General features: G+C 43.4%; 1 protein-coding gene across 2 annotated transcripts in view; it reads right to left on the bottom strand.

Annotated features, from left to right (window-relative positions):
- Positions 1 to 1,682: 1,682 nt before the first annotated feature.
- Positions 1,683 to 21,587, bottom strand: part of LOC103183714 (short transient receptor potential channel 7) — a 21,372-nt gene continuing 1,467 nt past the window's right edge. The window contains exons 2-12 of one of the 2 annotated variants that reach the window (XM_042339953.1): positions 16,801 to 17,578; positions 12,072 to 12,248; positions 11,207 to 11,371; positions 10,313 to 10,529; positions 8,396 to 8,629; positions 7,142 to 7,406; positions 5,455 to 5,650; positions 5,099 to 5,314; positions 4,671 to 4,754; positions 3,656 to 3,797; positions 1,683 to 3,057 (exon numbers count right to left, since the gene is read on the bottom strand). In XM_042339953.1, coding sequence (XP_042195887.1) covers positions 2,921 to 3,057; positions 3,656 to 3,797; positions 4,671 to 4,754; positions 5,099 to 5,314; positions 5,455 to 5,650; positions 7,142 to 7,406; positions 8,396 to 8,629; positions 10,313 to 10,529; positions 11,207 to 11,371; positions 12,072 to 12,248; positions 16,801 to 17,553 — 2,586 coding nt within the window. In that variant the 5' untranslated portion in view covers positions 17,554 to 17,578 and the 3' untranslated portion in view covers positions 1,683 to 2,920. The remainder of the gene's footprint in view (positions 3,058 to 3,655; positions 3,798 to 4,670; positions 4,755 to 5,098; positions 5,315 to 5,454; positions 5,651 to 7,141; positions 7,407 to 8,395; positions 8,630 to 10,312; positions 10,530 to 11,206; positions 11,372 to 12,071; positions 12,249 to 16,800; positions 17,579 to 21,587) is intronic. The other variant, XM_042339954.1, reaches the window with a different exon arrangement.

The following is a 21,587-nucleotide window of genomic DNA, read 5'->3' as shown; positions in this document are numbered from 1 at the left end:
CTGCCTGTTCAGCCCCTCCAGCCTGTTCTGCCTGTTCAGCCCCTCCAGCCTGTTCTGCCTGTTCAGCCCCTCCAGCCTGTTCAGCCCCTCCAGCCTGTTCTGCCATTCTATCAGGTTATAGATCATTCCCCCACCCCTTGTCTCTCCCCCCCACCTCTCTCTTCTCACATTCACGCTATCCTCTCTCTCTCTCTCTCTCTCTCTCGCACGCTCAATTCACGCCGCCCCAATCCGTTTCGCCCGCGAGGTGCACAGTCACTTCACTTTCCGACAAGCCGGCGCGTCAAAAAAAAAAATATACGCCAGGTTGACTTGTACGCTCCGCACACCGATCACCCGCCCCTTTTGGTCCCGTACCCCTCGGCACCCTGACCCAACAAATATTTGGCCCCGCGGTCGATTCGCTTCACAGCGTATCCCGTGAAAGCGCTTTGAGACGACTCAAAAAGACTGATTAAGGGGCCGTATCAAATGCAAGGATTATTATTATTATTATTATTATGCACTCACTTGGAGTCCTGTAGCTCAGTGGTTAGAGCACTCGCTTTGCAAGTGAGAGACCTGAGTTCAATTCCAGGCAGAGGGCGAAACCTCGGCAGTTTCCTTACTCCACACAGAGCCTAATAATAGTCCCTCCAAAACTAAAAACAATAATAAATTGGTCATTTCCAATCTACGACTGTTTGTGGGACATTGCTGTGCGCAATTGGCTGCCGCGTTCGCCCAATACAGTCAATTCACTTTACAGTGTGTTCTGTGAAGCGCTTTGGGACGTCCTCCCGACGTGAAAAGCGCTATATCAAATGCAAGGATTATTATTATTATTATCTCGCTCCCTGTGGCAGCGTGGCCAGACTGGGCGGGTTCACTCCCGATTGAGCGAGTGCTTGTGCTGTATTGTGCGTGGGGGGGGGGGGGGAAAAAAAACCGCTTTGGGCTGCGGGGGGGGGGGCTAATTTTTTTAAAAAAACCAGGTCGGGTGATTCTGCTTTGAAGCACAATTAAGAAGGATCCTCGCGTTTGATATTTGCCTTATCGTCACGTTTGCTTTCTCGAGCTTGATTTACTGAGCCCACAGGCAGAAAGAAAGAAAAGCTATTGTAAAATACGATCGTGGCTGAGGCGTGAGGTGCTATGGTAGCGTGAACAAGGCTCTGACTCGCTTGAGGGCAGTTCCTGCAAAAAAGATAATACTCATCAGGTGAAGGGAAGGGATCCTGTTGCAACTGCTTTGGTGATTCATTCGAAACAACAGGGTCAGCTGTCAATTTAGATCGTAATCCCTGGCTGATCCCTGCTTCTCTCAATTATCACATTGCTTTGGAGATGCCAGCCAGAAGTTGCACTGCAAGCAAAATAAACAACAGGTAAAATGTTAACCTAAACTATTCACATTCCCATATTTTGTGACTGATTGTGCCTTGACCTGATCCCAACCCCCAGCTCGGGTCCAAATCCCTGGCTGTCCAGCGCCTTGGGACGACCTCCCGCCATGAGAAGCGCTGTGTAAATGTAAGTTATTGTTGATGACCCAGAACTGTTTGAGTACTTGTCAGAGCAGTGAACATATGAACTACAGCAGATATTTTGCTCGTACACTGAGAGCTGTGATGATCCTTGAGATGCTCAATGTGTTTCGGGCAGTTGACATTGTCATTGATGATGGTAAAATCACTCAGGAGACGATTTTTTATTCTGTTTTAAAATGATACAATATACATGAGACTGTTCAACATTAAACAGTTGTAAATAGGTGGAAAAACAGTATTCAAACGATGTTTTCTGAACTACTTGTCCTAACAACCTATACAGATTTTGTATTTGAGGCACCTACTGAAATGGCTGTGAAGCTGAAAAGAGCCGTCAAGTCTGTTGTGTTAATAATAATAATAATCCTTGTGTTTGAGTGTTCAAACTTATCCAGTATCTTCTAGCTCACATACTCTTATTTTCACTGTAATTCTGGGAGAACGGACTAATTAATTACTTAGCAGCTGTTCACCGTGAGTGTTGAACAGCACAGGATGATGCAAAGTCAAAGAGAAGTGCAATGTTTCCAATAAAAGCTGATTGAAAAAGATTGAGCTCGTCACAAGCTATCAAAAAAGAAAATTAAAGTGAGGGAACTACGAGTGAAGGGTTACAACATTTTTGCCCAGTTGAAAATTGAATAGAGAGCAGGATAAGTGCAGAGTGGGAGCTGGGGGAGAGGGGGAGCAGACTTGTATTTTAAAGACTTGTACGACTTTTTGTGTCTACTTTAACATGTATACATCGCTGGACAGACCGTCTACACAAAAACTGTCTGTCTGTCCGTCTATCTGACCAGATACGCCACAAAAACCCTAGGTATCAGTTGTCTCACTACTGCAGGTTCCTAGTGTTTCTAATACGGAGGTTCTGAGTATGTCAAAAAAAAAACTGATGAAATATAATGATTGGCAGCTAACTTGGGTTATCAAGTTGTACTGAGCAAGTCGTGTGTTATTGAGCAAGAGACCTACGTGTTATGGGGCAACGGGGGTCGCTCTATAACATGGGATTTAACATTACTTGCCTTCATTGACTTCAGCTATTGAGAAGCCTGTTCTACGTGGACATTACCTGCAATTCTCCAATAGTTGCAAATCTCAACTGAATGTGCCACTGATTCCAATTCCACTCACTTCAGTCTTTGTAGCATCCTGCCTTCTGTTGCTGTCTCTCTCTCTTTTCCTCCCCTCTCCTTTTTTGAATGCCTGAACCCTGTAACGCGGCACAAGCAAACAAAGTGCCCGCCCCGAACTCTTGGAGGGTACAATAAGCCCTTTCCACGCTTTTTCTGCAGACAGCTTTTTTTTTTTTGCTAAAACATTCAATTTCTTTAAAAGTACGCGGCAGCTGTTTTGATGAGCTTCAGTTCCTGCTCCTCTGGTCACAGCTACTTTTTCATGTTCTTGCCAAACTTGTCACTGAGTTGCTGAATGAGTTGCGCTAACTCCCCTGTCGTTTGCGACTTCTCCTCCAGAAGCTCATAGCGGAGACTAGAAATATCCTGCTTGATTTCTTTGAGTTCCCCTGAAGCACAATGAAAACCTTAGTGAATTTCAGCAGTTTCCGAAAACAAAGCTATCAGACGTAGTATTATCAGATGTTTAAGATACACTTTGACAAAGAAAATGAAACAACAATAATAATAACCCTTGCATTTGATATAGAGCTTTATCACGTCTTCGAGACGTCTCAAAGCGCTTCACGGAATATACTGTAAAGTCCAGTGACTGTATATTTTGTGGGCGCAACGGGACAGCCAATTGCGCACAGCAGAGTCCCCACAAACCGTTGTGGATTGAGGTGATAAATTTTAATTTATTGTGGGGGGGGAGAGGGGGGAATTTCTAAACCTGCACATAACACACTGGACTCAACTATATTGAGTTAATTTACTGGCTGTAGAATTTCGAATGCAGGATTATTATTCTCTTATTTGATTAATTTAAACAATCCAATGTTATTTTGTATTTTTTTTCTCCCCAAAAAGGACAAACACTAAACGCAGAGGGGGTGAAACTGCATGTGACTTTTATTCTGACTTTCACATTTTCATGCAGTGCCCCTACTCTGCCGAGGTCTCTCTGAATGGTCGCCCTATGATACAGGATGAAAAACGACTTGCCTTCGTTGACTTCATCACTTTCCCTGTCAACTTGTGCTTTCAGCACATAGCGCTTTATCAATCGTTTCATAATCCTCTGGAAAATGTTACAGAAAACATATTTAGTAGCCGGCCCACTAGCCCACGTCGCACTTCGGGTTTCCTGTGAATGTACATCAACAGACGTGTGATACCGTCGTCATTTAATCATGACACAATATCTCAAAGTTCAATAGTTATCACATTAATATTTGTGAACCCATAGATCCATCATTTATTTTAAGTGACCATAAAAGTGAAACTCATCCAAATCTCTAATTGGTTTACGTTAACAGCATTTCCTACATTTAAAGTGATTTTTTCTGTTAAACGTTTGAGACACTGACATAATAAAATATATTAAAAATATATTAAATATACCATTAAAATTAAAGAATAATTCTTGAGTTCCGTATGACCAATTAATGTGTATTATTAGAGGAATTGCAAGAAGTTGCAGTTGTTGTAAGAGAATTTGTTGTTTCACAAAGTGTGACTGAATGCACTAAATGATTGTGCCTACACTTTACAGTATATTCTGTGAAGCGCTTTGAGACGTCTTGAAGACGTGATAAGGCGCTAAAGCAAATGCAAGAATCATTATAGACCCAATTGGGCAAATGTGCTTTTACGCTTACATAAATCTCAATAGATGCGTCACAAGACAAATGGGATCCTGCTCCTCCAGAAGGTTTACACTTATTCTGTAATTGGTTTAAAATAAATATGCTCTTCATTTATTCAAGAGACATTTGAAAATGAAAGATTAAACAAGGAAAGACTGCTAATTTCTACAAATTCCAATCTGCCATCTCTTCTGGAGAATACTGGAACCACAACACCACCAGGCACAGGTGCGATAATAATAATAATAATAATGATCCTTGCATGTGATACAGCGCCTTATCACATCTTCGAGACGTCTCAAAGCGCCTCACAGGATACACTGTAAAATAAATTGATTGTGTTTTGTGGGTAATCTGAATGAGCAACTAACCTGATATCTTGTTGGATTGCTAATGGGTTTTCTTGTCCCCAAACCTTCCGAACCTCTGGGATTGCACTGACAACGATGACGTTGCTGGAATCAAATTGCATTTATTATTATTATTATTATTATTTACGTTTACTAGACGATCACATTATCTATACAACAGCAAACTGGAAATACATTTGGAATGAAAGCCATTCATTCCGTGTTCCTGTTTACCAACTGGCTGTCTGACACACGTGGAAACCCATCCCCAACTTTAAAAATATCCAAACCCGGACAGACTGAGCACGAGCAGCAGACTCTCCCTCCCTTTTGCTTTTATACAGCTCAGTACGGCAAGAATTTTGCCTCGTGATTAAAAATGTGCAGAAATAAATCATCTTAAACGGAAAATGCAGTGCTTGTAAACAACGGTGAGATACGTCCCTTACCTTTGAATTTAACATGCCCATTTCTAGATCGCTCTCAGACTTCTGCACCTTGGTTTTGCACAGGTGTATCAGGCACTGTTTTATTTTCAGTCCGCAGTAATAAGCCGATTTGGGGCTTGGCACCAGGTTAAATGGAGCAGGCAACGTTCTCCCTTCATCAAAGTAAGACAACCAGAGCTTTGCTCGAGCAAACTTCCACTCAACATCTGCGTCCTCCTGTGTGGATAAGAAGCCACAGTTACGTACGTACGTACATACAATAATCCCTTCTTAAAAATTAAAACGATAAAACTTTGGTCACTCGATCCACGAAGACGTCACAATCTGGTTTGAAGATTCACAAAAGTATTGCTCACCTCAATTTCCTGATATGAGCTGTTGATCATGGCGATTAACATGTTAAGCAGGACCACTACCATTGTAACGTTGTACACCCCATACAGAATGTACCCGATATTCTCAATGAACTTGTGATCATACTTGAGAACAACCGATATCACTTCTGACAAGCCAAATATTGACCAGAATAAGGTTTTGAAACTCTCCTCCACACTAAAAGAAAGGAAGAAAATAACTCTATTAATGCTGGAGCAATGATAAGACGTCAATACCGAATCATTTCAAATATTAACGACGGCTTATGGTAAAACGTGCCTTTGATTGAAGGTTAGTGTGGTTTTTCTTTTAAAAAAAAATGTAGTGAATTCTCGAAGACGTATATTTAACCCTAAGACTTTGAAACAAATAACAGTCGATGTTGCTTCAGATATCAAAGCCTTAGCTACCTGGTGTAGGTTTAAAGAATGAAATGCAATTTAGTCGAGTGCAATGTACAATGATACTTTAACAAATGAATATAAATTCACCTGTGTAACTTCAGTACGGCACTGGCAATTGAATGGTTTCATCAATACTAGTCTCCAATTTTGTGCTCCACGTAACTACTATAGCAAATACATCAGAAAGCAGGAAGAGCTGAGCAGGGAAATTGTCTCTCAAGAGCATTTTGTTGTACTTCATTCTCGATTCCTGAACCTTTTTCCCAGGAACCATCACCTGTGTATGGAAATGTTTTCCACTGCTATTGCACTGTCACGATCGTGTTTTCGAGGGGAGAGTCCTGGAGACTTTTAATGGTCTATCTGAAAATGGCCACGTTTAGAATGGACTAAAATACACTTACAACGATAATCAGCCGCAGGTTAATTGTTGTGTTTAAGTTGCTGAGAGTGTGACCGGTTTTCCATAATACTCAAACGGGATATGTACCTTTTTTTTGTAGTTTCTCGGACAGCTCAAAACATTTTAAGGGACAACTTTCTAACGGAGGCTAAATCAATTCACCTCCACGTGTTCTGCGATAGTGGAGTCACTTCTATAATACAGTATCAATTTTCATTTAATTGGCCGCCGCGTTTCACCCACAAAATACACAGTCACTCCGCTTTGCAGTGTATTCTGCGAAGCGCTTTGAGATGTCTCAACAAAGTGATAAGGCGTTATATCAAATGCAGAGATTATTGTTATTATTATTATGATTATAAAGCACCTTTCATGTCAGTAGGAAGTTTATGAGGTGCTTATAAACCCTGGCGTGGCTCCCAAGCAGGGCTTGACAGCAGAGAGCTGGAGGGAGGGAAGGATTTTTATAGACCTTTCGGTGTCCATAACACCACCGTTTATAGCAAATAACGTTCATAAAATTAGGGTTTTCACAGATTTGATTTGATGAGCAGCAATGTCCATTTTGTGGCATGTGTCGATGTGAAATACTTCATCTACATTTCGAGATTGATGCTGTGTTTCAATACTGCACATTTGCACAGTGAGAGAGAATAAAATGTGCTTAATAAACGTAATAGGAAAATAATAATAATATAATTATATTATAATCTTGACCCACACAATACACTTTACAATATATCCTGTGAAGCGCTTTGAGCCGTCTCGGAGACGTGATAAGGCGCTATATCAAATACAAGGATTATTAATATTATTATTGATCGATGTAGAACAGTAACGAGGAGCCCTGAATTCACTCACGTTGTAAAGGCTGGGTTGAACTTCGCTCCCAGATAGTAGGAATACAGATTGAACATTCCAATCATGAAAGCAACAAAGACCATAATGAAAATGACCATAAACTTGAAAATGTCTTTCACCGTCCTTCCAAGGGAGATCTGCAGAGGACCAAAGCTTTCGTTTGCGGGCAGAATGTACGCAATTCGGGAGAAACTTAGCACAACAGCTATTGCGTAAAGCCCTTCCGAAATGATTTGCGGATCTGATGGAAACCATTTGTTCCTAGCTGGAACGAAGTGAGAGAATAAAAAGAAGTCGTTTGCCCTGAGGATGCACATTGTATCTACAACGGTAAAAACAAAATGAAAACGCTGAAACTGCTGGAAATCCATATCAGGTCAGTCAGCATCAGAAAGAGTAAGTTAAGTTAAGGCCTCTTCACATTGTGTCAGACTGTTGACCTGTCTCGGTTTCAGACCAACCTGCTGTGAATTTCCAGTAAGCACGATAACGGTAAGATCAGCCAAGGCATAAGTACAGAGGGTAATAAACATATACAATTGGGGTAAATTTCCACCTGGGTCTAGTTTTACTCTTTTAGTGTAGCATTGCAGAATTGTTCAGAATTTTACATTGCGCTGCTTTGTAGCTGTCGGGTTACGATTCCTGTTTAAGTTCGGATGATTCAATATTTTCAGAAACGCTACCACAAAATGAGTCACTTTATGTGGCAGGTGACAGTTTACTTGAATCCTTGTGTTTTATGCTCATACTTCTCCCATCTTCAACTCCCGAAGGCAGCGATTTTGTACTGCGATGAAACCCTCTGTGAACCTTGATCCAAGTGACTGTTGGTCAGGTGTAAAGTGCAAGTAATGATCGCGTTCGGGTTATAAATGTCATGCGTGTGCTTTTACGCTCTTAGAATTGTGCCACAAGGTGGCTCTCTTTAGACATGCAGAGTATCGGCTTACACGCTCGCTAACGGTAGTGGGAATTTGTCTTGCAAAGTGAGGACGTTGGGCAACCGGGTACAGAACAAATGAATGTGTGATGTGGTCTTGTCGTGCGCAGGCATGTTCATAAAAGTACAGTAGACACAAATACATGACCTTCACAGCTACAAAGTTTGGAAGTTTGGAAGTGGATTATCAGGTTAATCTCATGTTATTTGTGGAGTCCTGCAGCTCGAAATGTGATAAGATGCTACTACTGAGTGCAAGGATTATCATCACTTTTGCGATCTGAGTCAAAATAGAGCTGGAAATGACTTACCGTAAGTGAAGTATGCAATGTGTGGAGGCAGTAATGCTTTGGAGAGATCAGTGGCGTTTACATAGGTATCCACATAGCGCTGTGCTTCTGAAGCCTTTAGAAATGCCATCAACCTTGCTGTGAACGAGGCAACGAATATAGACAGCATCCCAAAATCTAAAATGTTCCACAGGTGCATGACATATTCCTTGGGACCTTCCATCCACATTTCTTTGCATTCTGTCCATATCATGCCTAGAAAAAGTTGTCTCATTTGATGAGGAAGCAATGGCTCACAGAGTTAAGTGAATTCTTTTCATCACAGAAGACAATCTATTTTAAAAACTTCCGAATCCATTGCAGCTGCCCGGAAATATTAAGAACATAAGACATTTTCTAGACGAAAGAAGACCAGGTCCATCTAGGTTTACCATCCACCATCCTGGCAGTCGCTTGATGGTTTGGGTCCCAAACTATATAGTCATTCACTCGTTCATTCACTCACACAAAAGAAAACTATAGTTTTGTTCAGCAGAACTTCCAGGAGCACATGAACGGTTGAACGTGAGGCTTGATGAATTACAAAAAACAGCTTTGATTCTGGATATGACAAATGTAGCATAGCTGTATCAGGGTGTGAATGGCATTTTCGGTGTGTGAGGGCTAAACAAATCATACCAACTGAAACAAAATGAACCAACAATCATTTCCACAGATGTACAATACATGGCACAAATGTGAAGTATAATCTCCCAGTAACGCACTGCCATAAACAAACTTCAGCGCCGTGGGACATCCTCCCGACCTGAAAGGCGCTCTATAATGTAATTTTGTTGTGTGTTGCTGTTGGTAATTGTGTGTTTTGATGTAAAAGTTGAAGATCTATGGACAGCTCTTATAGCTGCTAATTATTTTTACCTTCTGTTTAGCACTTTGAGACATCCTTCCGATGTGAAAGTCGATGTATAAATTTCTTCCAACATATAAAACAACATATGATAAAACAACATGGCATCTCTCACCGTCTGTGGACCTCTGAATGAATAATTGAGAGCGATTTTCCACTCATGCCAGCACTAAGGGTCGAGGAATGATTAATACACCACTGTGATGGACTTGACATGCAATCAGTAACTTCTGCATTAAAGTGCAGGGATCTGAGAATGTTAGCAGTTTAAAGCTTGGAACTTTTTAAAAACTTAGCACTTATCCCAGTGCAATCAAGGATTGTGAAAATGAAATTGTCCATCACTCTCCTGATACCAAAATCAGTTCCCAAGGTTATTACTCTGTAATTTATTAGTTAATCCTTGCATTTTATACAGCGCCTCATCACATCTTCGAAACGTCTCAAAGCGCTTCACGGGATATACAGTGAAGTGAATTGTCTGGATATTTTGTGGGCTGTACTGTCTAAACCAGTTTGTTCTCAATGAGGCTGTCATGCGATCAAATGATCCCGATGATACCATAAAGTATTAGAGTGAAGCTGGAAAGCATAATTGAATTAGTTGGTCCTTTACATCACACCAAAGTATTACTCAATTGCATCATTGAACCAATTGCTTTGTTTCATTGTAGTTTTCTTGCATTATGCACTGAGCAGCTGATTATTTGTTAAAAGTCGGTTTGAGACAGAATCAGAGCAATGTACACTATCAAGTTAGAAACTGATGGCACCACACTAGTTAATGCTGTTTATTAGTTTAGAAAATACTGGGAACATTTACTGCTCGTGTAACTCCTTTGTTTCGCGATAACCTGCAGTTCGTGCAGCTTATTGTTTATTAATTTGTTAAATTTTTCCTATGAATTAACTTAGCAGTCAACTGAAGCCAGAGCAACAGCTTTTAGTTAAAAGGCAAACTTGAATTTAAAGCGATTGCAAATATTTAAAACCTGGCAATAGCGCTAGAACCGTTTCCAGAAACTACGTACCCAGTATCCACTTCATTATTAACATTTCAGTCCATGTAAAGGTTGTTGTTTTGACCCTGAAGATCTGTCTCGGGTAATCTGTGACAGTTTCGTTGGGTAAATGCTTGATGCCTTCAAATCTGTCTGATGCATTTATCACCAGTAATCCTAGAAAGATGGTGAACGAGACCGCATGTGCCACAAACTTCATAAAAGGGCTTCTCAATATCTGTCCCAACTGAAAACAAAGCAACGCCAGAAAGCATTCTGTTAGACGATGCGAGATCAAGTCATTTGTGAAGCCCTGATTTCAAATAGATTCATGATTTCAATGGTAAGACAACACAGAGGCAAGACTGCAATGTTACTGTGTTGAAGGATCAAATGGTCAAAGAGCAACAACGACAACAGCTTGCATTTACACAGCGTCCCCTCACGCAGGGCAGTGTCCCAGAGCGCTGGACAGTGGCGGAGCACGGCACCGAGCCGGGGGGAGGGGGAAGATGACCTTAGGCACGGTCAAAGAGGAAGGTCTTCAGAAGCGACCTGAAGATGGGGAAGGAGGGGGCGAGACGGAGGGATAGAGGAAGAGTATGACGGAGTTTCGGGGCGTAGTGTCTGAAAGCACAGCCACCAAGCTTGGAACGGAGGGCACGAGGGACATGGAGCAGGCCGGAGCCAGTCGAGCGGAGGCAACGGGTAGTGGGTCGATGGGTAAAGGGTCGGAGAGATCGGGATGGTGCCAGGACATGAAGGGATTTAAAAACGGGTGTGAGGATCTTGCAACCGACCCTATTCGGTGACGGGGAGCCAGTGGAGCTCAGTCAATGTCGAGGAGTAAAGTTAATGTTAATATCTACAGCTGAAGCTAATCAGACATGAAGACCGTCAGTAGCCACTGAAAAATATCTGTACCTTGCTGCACGGTGCAATCCAGTAGCCAATGGCAAGGAACGGGAGGCCCACGGTGATGCCAAACACAGTCAGACACTTCACAGCGATTGACTGCTGACGTAAGCCTGAGAGATTTTCATACCAAATTGTAAGCAATTGCTGCTGGCAGTTAGGATGGGCAACAAACTAATAGGAATAGACAAAAATATTTTACAGTCAGCTTTACAAGGGTGTTTTTAAAATTACTGCAGTAGGTGGAATTATGGACAATACAATCAAATTACTTTGAGTGGGTGCGTGTCTGTGTGTATGGGTATATATATATTATATGTTAGAGCTTGAATGAGATTCTTAAATAATAATAATAATCCTTGCATTTGACATATAACTTTGGTTAATAGAACAGACACAGGCATTTATTAAAATTCAGCGCACAGTAAAAGTATCTCGTAAGAAATGCCACTATAACACATGTTGCAAATGCCATTACCGTTTGTTGTATGAATTCAACAACTGCTTCAATCTCAATAGCACTTCTTCCAAAGGTTTATGGAAAAGTACACGTTTCGATAGGCAAGCGAATGGAGATATTTATTGAGGCAGCTGACAACGTGTGTGCTGTTTCATTATTTTAGCCTATGCAAAGTAACATAACGACCAATATGCATCTCTCTCCAATTTTTAATTCCTGTTAAACATGTCCAGGCACACAGTACATATCACCCTGAGATCCTCAGTGGATTGCTTGCCTTTCTTGTATTTTAGACTGAACGAGGAATGACAAAGAGCGTTAATATTCACATTTAGGATGAATGACGGCTCTTTTCTTGGTCGCTTTCTTTTTTAAAAAATCTTTAATACAATCAAGGTTGCACAAAAATTATACCTTTTTGACTTCATACTTAATGGCCAGCTTCACCCGGCTCAGACACGGCCTATCTCCTTGAGGCATGGAATCTACGTCTCCGTTCAGAATGGCCTCCACTTCTTCTGTGTCCCGGCACAAGTCCAGCACGCCCACAGCAAAGTCTTTGCATTGCATAGATAACTTCCTGTAATCATTCTAAACAAAAAGGAAAATGACATCTGCTGAGATGTGCCACAGTCATCCTCTCTCATCTCAGCAGAATAACCTGTAGCTCAGTAGTTAGAGCACTCGTCTCGCAAGAGAGAGGACCTGGGTTTGATTCCCGGGTGGGGCGAAACATTGGGCAAGTTTTGTTACTCCCCACGCCTCTGTTACCTAGCAGTGAATAGGAAACCGCTTGTTTCAGCGCCTTGGGACATCCTCCCGACGTGAAAGATACCATACAAATGTAATTTTGTTGTTGTTGTTAGTCGGTTGGCTTTTCCAGGGATAATAATCCCTTAAAAGAAAAAAAATTGGGTCACTCAATCCACAACTGTTTGTGGGACACTGCTGTACGGAATTGACTGCTGCGTTTCACCCATTTGATACAGCACCTTGTCACACCTTCGAGACATCTCAAAGCGCTTCATAGAATATACTGTAAAGTAAATTGACTGTGTATTCTTTGGGCGAAACGCGGCAGCCAATTGCGAACAGCAGCGTCCACACAAACAGCCGTGGGTTGAAGTGCCCAATTTATTATTAAGATGAAGGGACAAGTATCTGTGCACTCTGGCTTATTGTTTCCCAACCTGTGATGGTCACGTGGAGGATTCTTCCTCCTGCCCGACAGTACAGTTAAATGTATCTTCCCTGTATAGGCTTAGTTCCTGATCTTGGTTCAGCCATTACACCTTCCTGGTGAGTTTTCACCTCCTCTTCGTTCTCCTCCTCCCAGGTCAGGATGATCTATTGTGTTGGCCCAAAGATATGGATAAGGAAGAATTATCTGCGGAGAAATGAGGCAAAAGAAATTCCTTAATTCATATTGGACTATTACATAAACTGAAGATAATGGATTTGTCGTGCGCCAACCACTAACCATAGCAACCTCTGATGCACCATTAAAAGCAGGTAGCTCATTTGGCGATTGGCACATTGATTTTTTGCAAGAACTTTGAACATCACCTATGATTGTGTTGAATGTATGCGATATTGGGGCAGATGTCTACGGCAACCAAAACATTGACAGATGCTTTTCTCATATGCATTGCCTAAGCATATTTTGCCAGTTATAATAGCTGAGACTGGGATAACATTTGGAGAAGTAGAACTTGATTCCATAAAGCCATGTAAAAGTCAAATTTAACATTCATCAGCGTTAGAGGCAGATATCAGCATCTTCTTTCAGATAATGGAATTTGAGCATCATTTTAAGTTGATGTAAAAAAAATCTTTCTCTTTGGATATAATTCCAATGTCTGTCCTTTGTCTTAAATATCATGAAGCCGTTCATGTGCTTGTGAGAATAATCAGCATGTTATGCAGTTGTAATTACATTAGTTTAATAATATGCTTCTGCAACTGTTCCTCATCACTCGCACTGCAACCAAAATTGTCAGATGTTTTTTAAAGTTCTAGGAGCAACGTCTTCAAGAAGATTTAAAGTTAACGTGAACAGAACTAAGGTTTGCCCTAAACATTCCAGATGTACCTGATCCCAACCCACCATCTGTCTCCACTGATTCTCTGTTAGGTTTTCTCATTACTTTATGAAACTACTTTGACATTGCTCGATTTAGAAACGTATCAGCCATTTCCATTACATGTGGTACAGAAATGATTGCAATGATATAGAATGCAAGCCCTTTAGAGTGCAGGCACATCTTATAATCACTCGCTTTGCTGTAAGTTCAGTCTTCTTTGATGTTCAACATTTTTGCAAAGGTTTATTGTCATAAGGTCCTTCAGTTTATGTACAGTAAAACATGAAGTAAGCAGAACGTAAATCTCCATAAATGATTTTTCCATATCGTTTGTTGTCCATTGGACCAATAACTAGTCATCATGACCTAGGAGCAAGATGAAGTCTCTCTATACCGGAGGAACCTGGTGAGAATGAAAAAGACATAGGAACTGAAGAGATGCAATGATGTTCAATGTTGGGTTAACTGTATGATCAGTTGACAAACATTAACCTCTTGCTATGGAACTACTGTATCTCCACGAGACCATCACAGGTTAGAGGAACAACAACAAAACTATATTTGTATAGCGCCTTTCAGGTCGGGAGGACATCCCAAGACTCTGGACAATCAGTGTTTCGGACTTAAACGTGAAATACAAACAGAAATTGCTGCTCAAACTGTGCCGTGCTCTGGCCAGACCCCACATCATTGATGCCATCATCCATTCAGTCCCGGAGCATACCAGAATAAGGCCCACATCAGATTTAAGACCAGGCAGGGCTTTGGTTTAACCATGTGCATAGAAGCTTAGATACATTATACATCAGAAGCAATTTTGAGGGTGGTGCAAATTTGATATCTGCAGCAGGGGATTGAAATTGTCTGCAACTTGTTGTGCGTCGCTCTGTGTTAGGTACAAGGAGTTGGCTATTTGTTGTGAATGTTTCTGGAGTTTACCTGCAGTGGCAAACTTACTCAGCAGTTGATGGAATAAACATCTGTGTCGCGCTCTAATAATCCTAATCCACGCTGTGTCGTGTCTATTCAGATCTCTAATGAGATAGTGAAGGCTATCTGATTGGCAAAGGTGGGCTTTTCACCTGCTGGCACTGTGGTTATGTGTCGCTTTGTTGACTGTGGATGCCATTTCCATTAAGAGTCTCGAACGTGTCCTCAAACGTCACACGTTTAACTGAAAGAGAATATTTGTTTCCCTCAAAACAAAACATAGCCTTAGATATTCTGAAATGTTGGTTGGGCGAATTGTACGAAATTGCTTTGGGCATTTTAAACATTTACTGTATATGGGTCTTAGTATTAACACACAATGTTTCCAGGTTGCATGTTCAGTGATGAGTGCAGTTTCATTCAGCTTTAATTCAATCCGAAGTCAGACTTTTCAAACTTACCATAAAAGGTTGTTATTTTATTCAGACTAAAACTTATACATTCACCATTCACTAAAACACGCTGACATTTGTCCAGGGAGTACTTTCTGGGATCGTCTGCATTTTTTTGGGGGGGTCAGCCAGGTGTTTGACACGTGTGGAAACCCATTACCGTTACTTAAGAGTCTACAAACCAAACTGAGGATTCCATGGAAAATCCCAGAGATAAATTGTTGGAAAGGAATGCGCTCTCTCTCTCTCTCTCTCTCTCTTCCCCCTGGAGGGACGCTCCCTGCTTACCTAATTCCGGAGAGTGTTAGGTCCAGGTTGGTAAAGCCACAGCTTGGGGACCCCAGAGTGTAAGTTGGGGTCAACTGCTGGAGTCTAACTAGTTAAACTAACCCCTACCTACCTGCCCGTACCCTCCGTTCCTCTGGCTCCGGTCTGCTCCACATCCCCCGCCCCAACCGCCCTACCATCGGTGGCCGGGCCTTCAGCCTCTCAGCCCCGAGGCTCTGGAACTCCATCCCCCAGTGCCTTCGCCGCTTCCTCCCTTTCCTCCTTCAAGGCCGGTCTCAAGACCTTTCTCTTTGACCGTGCCTTCAGCTCCCCTCTCGACTCTCTACCCCTCCTCGCTCCCTCCCTTCCCTCCCCTCACCCTGACCATTTCCCCCCTCCTCGCTCCCTCCCTTCCCTCCTCTCACCCTGACCATTTCCCCCCTTGCTCGGGTCCTGACCTAACTGTACAGCACCTTGGGACGTCCTCCCGACGTGAAAGGCGCTCAATAAATGGAATCTTGTTGTTGTTAAAACCACATAGTTTGTGGAGCGTTCCTGTTGCTTATCCGGCTAGGACCAGCCTACCTGTTGGAGCTTTGGATTAACGGGAGATGAGTGGGATTGAATGGTTTGCCCTTCCAAGTCCTGCCTCAGACTCCAGGTAACGCCTTCCAACAGCTGTTGTGCCAAAACTCAGAGTTTCCTCATTAATTATCTGGCAGATATCTGCCTTCAAGGACGGTGGTGGTGGGAGGGGGTGATCTGTACTTCGTAGTTTTTTTTATACAGTGGATCATCCCACATTTCAATTGATAGTTTTAATATAAGTTGATCGCGATTCCACTATTTCAATATGTACATATTCAACTTAATATCTAAGTATCATCCATCGCCATAATTTTTCAAATGCATATTTTGCAAACGTATCAATTTTTAATAACCCTGTGGTTCTATTATATTGAGAAGATTTTCATTACATTTAATAAAACACAGGAACACACTAACAGTCACAGTTTTATGACGGAAATATGTGTACCAGGAAACCAATGTGAAGAATGCATAAATCCCCTTAACATTTATATGAAACACGATTTATTTGATTTCAAATAGACAAATGCGGTTTCCTTGGTCCAATTGCCATAAATTCCACACCCGGTGGAAACGACCGTCATTAACCCTCACGACAAATGACTTAAAAGTATGTCCAAATTGAGAAAGTTTCGCCCACAAAATACACCGTGAAATACACCGTGCAACACATTCGCTCAAGCCCTTTTCAAAGAGCTATTCGATTCACGGACACGACGGGCCTCCTTCTGTGCTGTATAGTTCTATGATACTAAATAATTCTTTCGACTGCGAAAGGGAGCAAGAGCGATGCTGCGAAAGAGTAAAAAAAAAATGCCTTACCTTAAATTCTGTTTCGATGTTGGCCAATCTGGCCAGCTCATTACTTAGTTCCAGCGCTGTTAGAACTGGGTCTTCACTGGACAGAGAGAGGTAGGCTGCGCTCGCTAAGCCCTTGTACGCGTTCATCCTGGAACGGGAATGGCTGAAGGAATCTCGCTTCTGCTTCTCCGAGCACTCGCTGCACTTGCAGAAGTAGTCGTGCGGTTTCTCGATCCGCGCCCCTTTCAGCAGGAGTATGTGGACTATCTCGTACTCCTGGCAGTGCGAGGCCAGAATGACGGGGGTGATGTCGTGGGAGAATCGCGTCCCGTCCTCATCGTAAGCGTAGAAGTCGTCGTCTCGAAGCTCCTGTTCCAGGGGGCTGATGGCTAGCCGGTGGCCCTGGGCGAAGGCCGAGTGATTGAGAATCGCTTCCACGATCCTCACGTAGCCTTTGCTGATGGCCAGCAAGAGCCCGTCTCCAATACGGGCCAGGTGCTCTTTCTTCAAGAGGAGCTCGGTCACTTCTAGGTGTTCGTTGCCCACCGCCAGCTGCAAAGCATTCTGCCCCATGTAATCGACGCAGTTAAAGTTCAAGGTCTTGGACTCCTCCAACATCTTACGCACCACAGGGATATTCCCATATTCCGCCGCGTCCAGGAAGCGCTCCTCCTCAGGGGTTAGGCTCGTTCCCCGCTCGTTGAACATGTAGGCTGGGCCTCGGATCGCCTGTCTCCTGCCCTTCTCTCTGAGGGTCGTGTGTCTCCGGTGCATGGCCTCAATATTGCTGCTTCCCAGCCTACAGGATAAGATGGTACGTAGGGAATGAATGCATGGGAATCCCAAGCTCTCTGGGACGCCACCCACCACCTCCCCCTCCTACCCGTGAAAGGCGGGGTATAAATGCAAGCTGTCGTTCTTGTTGGTGTTGCATTGTATCGAACGGTTACTGGAATGTTTGAATTGAGAGTTAAAACTCAGAACTACGCTTGATTTTACGAAAAATTAGCAAAAATAATAACAATCCCTGCATTTGACACAGCGCCTTATCGAGACGTCTCAAAGCGCTTCACAGGACACACTGTAAAGTGAATTGACTGTGTATTTTGCGGGCGAAACGCGGCAGCCAATTGCGCACAGCGGCGGATTGAGTGACCGTATTATTATTATTTTTTTAAGACCACCCATTCCACGGATTCAGCACGAACTGTATCACTGCATTACAGTTCAACCCTCCTCTCCTCTTCCTGTCTTTGCGCTTCAGTTCCTTTGCTGTACCTTTTCCAATCTCGGTTGTGACACCCTGACCGGTGTTGTACGGTCTGGTGTGGATGGATCAGTGTCCTGCCCAATCTGACAATCACTTGCGGTAACTTATGATCAAACTGTCTGGCGATATTAACTACTTACCTCCTCCAAAGTGGTTTTACATCTACTGCCACAGTGTTGACCATGTGTGACCAAAGAAATGATAGAGAACTATTGCAGAACCTCAGGCACATCACTGATGGATATTTTTTTTTCCCCCTAAGCGGTTGAGCACTGATTTTCTGCGCTGCTGCTGATGTCTCTAATTTATTTTCATATCACCGTGTGTCATGCTGCCAAATAGCCGCAACTCTCTGCGTAACGCTTACCGTCTCCTGCCCCTAAGTTTCACGAAAGATACAATAGCGCTGTTGCAACAGGGCCGCGCCACAAATTTACAGGAAACCCTCTCTGTACACTCCCAAAGATGTCCAACAGAACACAAATCGTAATGAAATAATAATCCTTGCGTTTGGTATAGCACCTTATCACGTCTTGTTGTTGTTGTTGTTTACAGCGCCCTTCGGGAGGGGTAGCGTCCTGGAGCGCTTAACCGTGGCGGAGTCTGACACTGAGCCAGGGGGAGAGGGAGGGGGGGCAGGTGACCGTAAGCACCGTCAACAAGGAAGGTCTTTAGGTGGGATTTGATTTGAAGGTGGGGAGGGAGGGGGGGAGAAGCGGAGGGATTGAGGGAGAGAGTTTCAGGTCATAGTGGCTGAAGGCACGGCCATCGATGGCGGTACAAAATCTCATAGCTTTGCAATTTTAAATGTTTAATTACTTTCACTATTAGAAATTAATAATTCATGTGCCAGAATATTAGAGTTTGGGGCATAATTCTGTACTTTCCAGTTTACTGAAATGCTAATTAATGATCATAACGGTGGAATTTTTTTTAAACATTAAACACATTAATTATTTATGGTAATATTCTTTCTCGCCAGAATTTGTTTCATATGTAGCTTTAATATTACCGTTTTGCCAGTCATTAATCATACATTTGTAGCAGACAAAGTGTTATCTAACGGTGTTCTGAAATGATATAAGGAATCACTGCACATTCTTTTAACATGAACTACAGGACACTGTCAAAAAACCCTTTTATTATTAATTACACCAATTATAATGACACTTTCGACACTTACTTTGGATCCAATAAAGGTTCTGCGCTTGAATTGACCGCAAAGTATATCTTCGCAAAGTATACAATTTCAAACGGAGGAACTTATTCCATATGGAGTTATCTCCATGAAAGGACAAGAAAGACTTGAATTGATGCACTCGAGTGCAATAGACACGATCACTGCGAATGCTCATGAGATGCTCCACTCAATGTTTCTAACATTATGGGAGTGTGCCAACATTTTAATGGCAATTGTAAAGAACGTCACGATTCAGACAATACTACCCCCAAACTGAGGCTTAGTGGAACAGAGCTGAGAAATAGAAAAGGCAGAGGAGACGGTGGGGGGAACCTCCAAACAATCCATTTAGCATCAATTGAATTGAAATATAATTCTTGTTCATTATAGTTTTGAGACTTGTAAATTATCTTCGAGTGTTTAGGAAGTTACCAAACTGTGACTGATACACTCCGTGAGCTGTGCAGAATGAATACATATCTCCCGGGTAAACGTGGTTCCCAATGGCTCAGCTTTCACACCAAGATACATATAAAATGACTTGAAATTTCAGATGCGTCCAAAGTTAGGGTGGGGTCGGAGACAGACCAAGAAACACAAGTAATTATCCCCAGCCCCTTGGTATTTTCCAAGGCAACAGCAACACATTTTATAACGTAGAGTTAGTGGACTGCACACATACAATTAATTTGAAGTTGTGGTTGACATCTGCTCAATGTGATAAGGGTCCCTGTTGCCTCGAGCTGACTGATGCACTTGCACGTAAACTGAACGTTTCTACGATTTTCATGTCTTTGCCTTCATTAAATCATGGAAATGAATTTGCCCCATTGGGGGTCCGCATAGGCTCTCACAGCAAAGGGGTCCGTTCAATCTCACTGCCCCGCCTTATCCCCACACCCCTTCAAAGCTTACGCCAACAAACGCTACTCAATACATCGGCACAACTGCGTAACCACTAATAGGACCGAAACAGTAGAAGCCGGCAGCTGTCCGGGGGCGGCCCACGGTGCTGATCTCTACCTGTGAGACCGAGAGCGTTGCTGTACTTGATCAGCAGATGGCAGTCGTTTCTTTCAGGATAAAACGACAATACATTCCTGGCCATTCCTGTGGCTCAGTGGTCAGAGCGCTCGCCTGGCGAGCGAGAGAGAGGACCCAGGTGTCGATTCCCGGGCGAAACGTTGGCCAGGTTTCCATACTCCGCACGCGTCTGTAAACCCCGCAGTCAGCAGGAACCCGGTTGTTAAGTCGATTGGGGATCACTTTTCCGAGGATGATAATCCCTCCCCAAATAATAATAATTTGGTCACTCGTTCCATGAACCTCTGCGGGGACGCTGCTGTGCGCAATCGGCTGCCCCCGTTTCGCCCACACAATACACACAGTCAATTTACTTTGCAGTCTATCCTGCAAAGCGCTTTGAGACGTCTCGAAGAAGCGATAAGGTGTGATGTCAAATGTAAGAATTACTGTTATTCACTTCATGATTTTTGGTCAATCGTGGCTATCTGTGCACACTGGCTGCCCACTAAACATCCAGTCACTGCACTTTACAGTTAAATCCCGTGAAGCACTTTGAGACGACATATCCATTGTAAGGATGTGTAATGATTCGAGGGAACGTGGAGAAGTCAGGGGATGGAGTCACAGCCCGGGGCAGTAATTGGCCGTGTTTGCCATTTGTTTTAAAAGGGCAAATCACACAGGAATCAGAGGGCAGTCATTTTCATTTGGGTTCACTTCAAAACCACTGGAAACCGATCAAACTGTCAGCCTTATCCCTACGCTCTGTTTCAGGCTGACTTCATCCAAATAATCTCAAATAATCTCTCAGCGGCAGACATTGCATCGCGATGTCGGATTTGACATCAAAATTACCCGTCCAACCAACACCAGGAGCCCCTCACCAGCGGCCCTACTGTCTCTTCCCAAACCCCTCGCCCCCAACACCTCACCCCCATCTCCTGCCCGTACCTCCTGCCCTGAATGCTTCACCAGCGGCAGTCGGGCTGTCAGCCCATCTGCTCTCTATCTCTCTCTCTCTCTCTCACTCAAGGTCCAGCTCAAGAACCTCCTTATTGTCTGCACCTTTGGTTATCGTGACCCTCCCCACCCGACTGAGCTCCCACCCCCAGCTCGGGGGCCCAGCTACGACAGTCACGTGGCTTGGGACTTCACCCCCACCCCCCCCCACTCACCCCAATCACCGCCCCCCCCCACCCCACCCCAATCACCGCCCCCACCCCCCCCACCACAATCACTGCCCCCACCCCCCACCCCAACCCAATCACCGCCCCCACCCCCCCACCCCACCCCAATCACCGCCCCCACCCCCCCCACCACCCCAATCACCGC

This window comes from Callorhinchus milii, unplaced genomic scaffold, assembly GCF_018977255.1.
Source record: "Callorhinchus milii isolate IMCB2004 unplaced genomic scaffold, IMCB_Cmil_1.0 Scaffold13, whole genome shotgun sequence".
NCBI lineage: Eukaryota > Metazoa > Chordata > Chondrichthyes > Chimaeriformes > Callorhinchidae > Callorhinchus > Callorhinchus milii.
The sequence above is the reverse complement of the archived record's forward strand: the minus strand, read 5'-3'. Positions and strand labels throughout refer to the sequence as shown.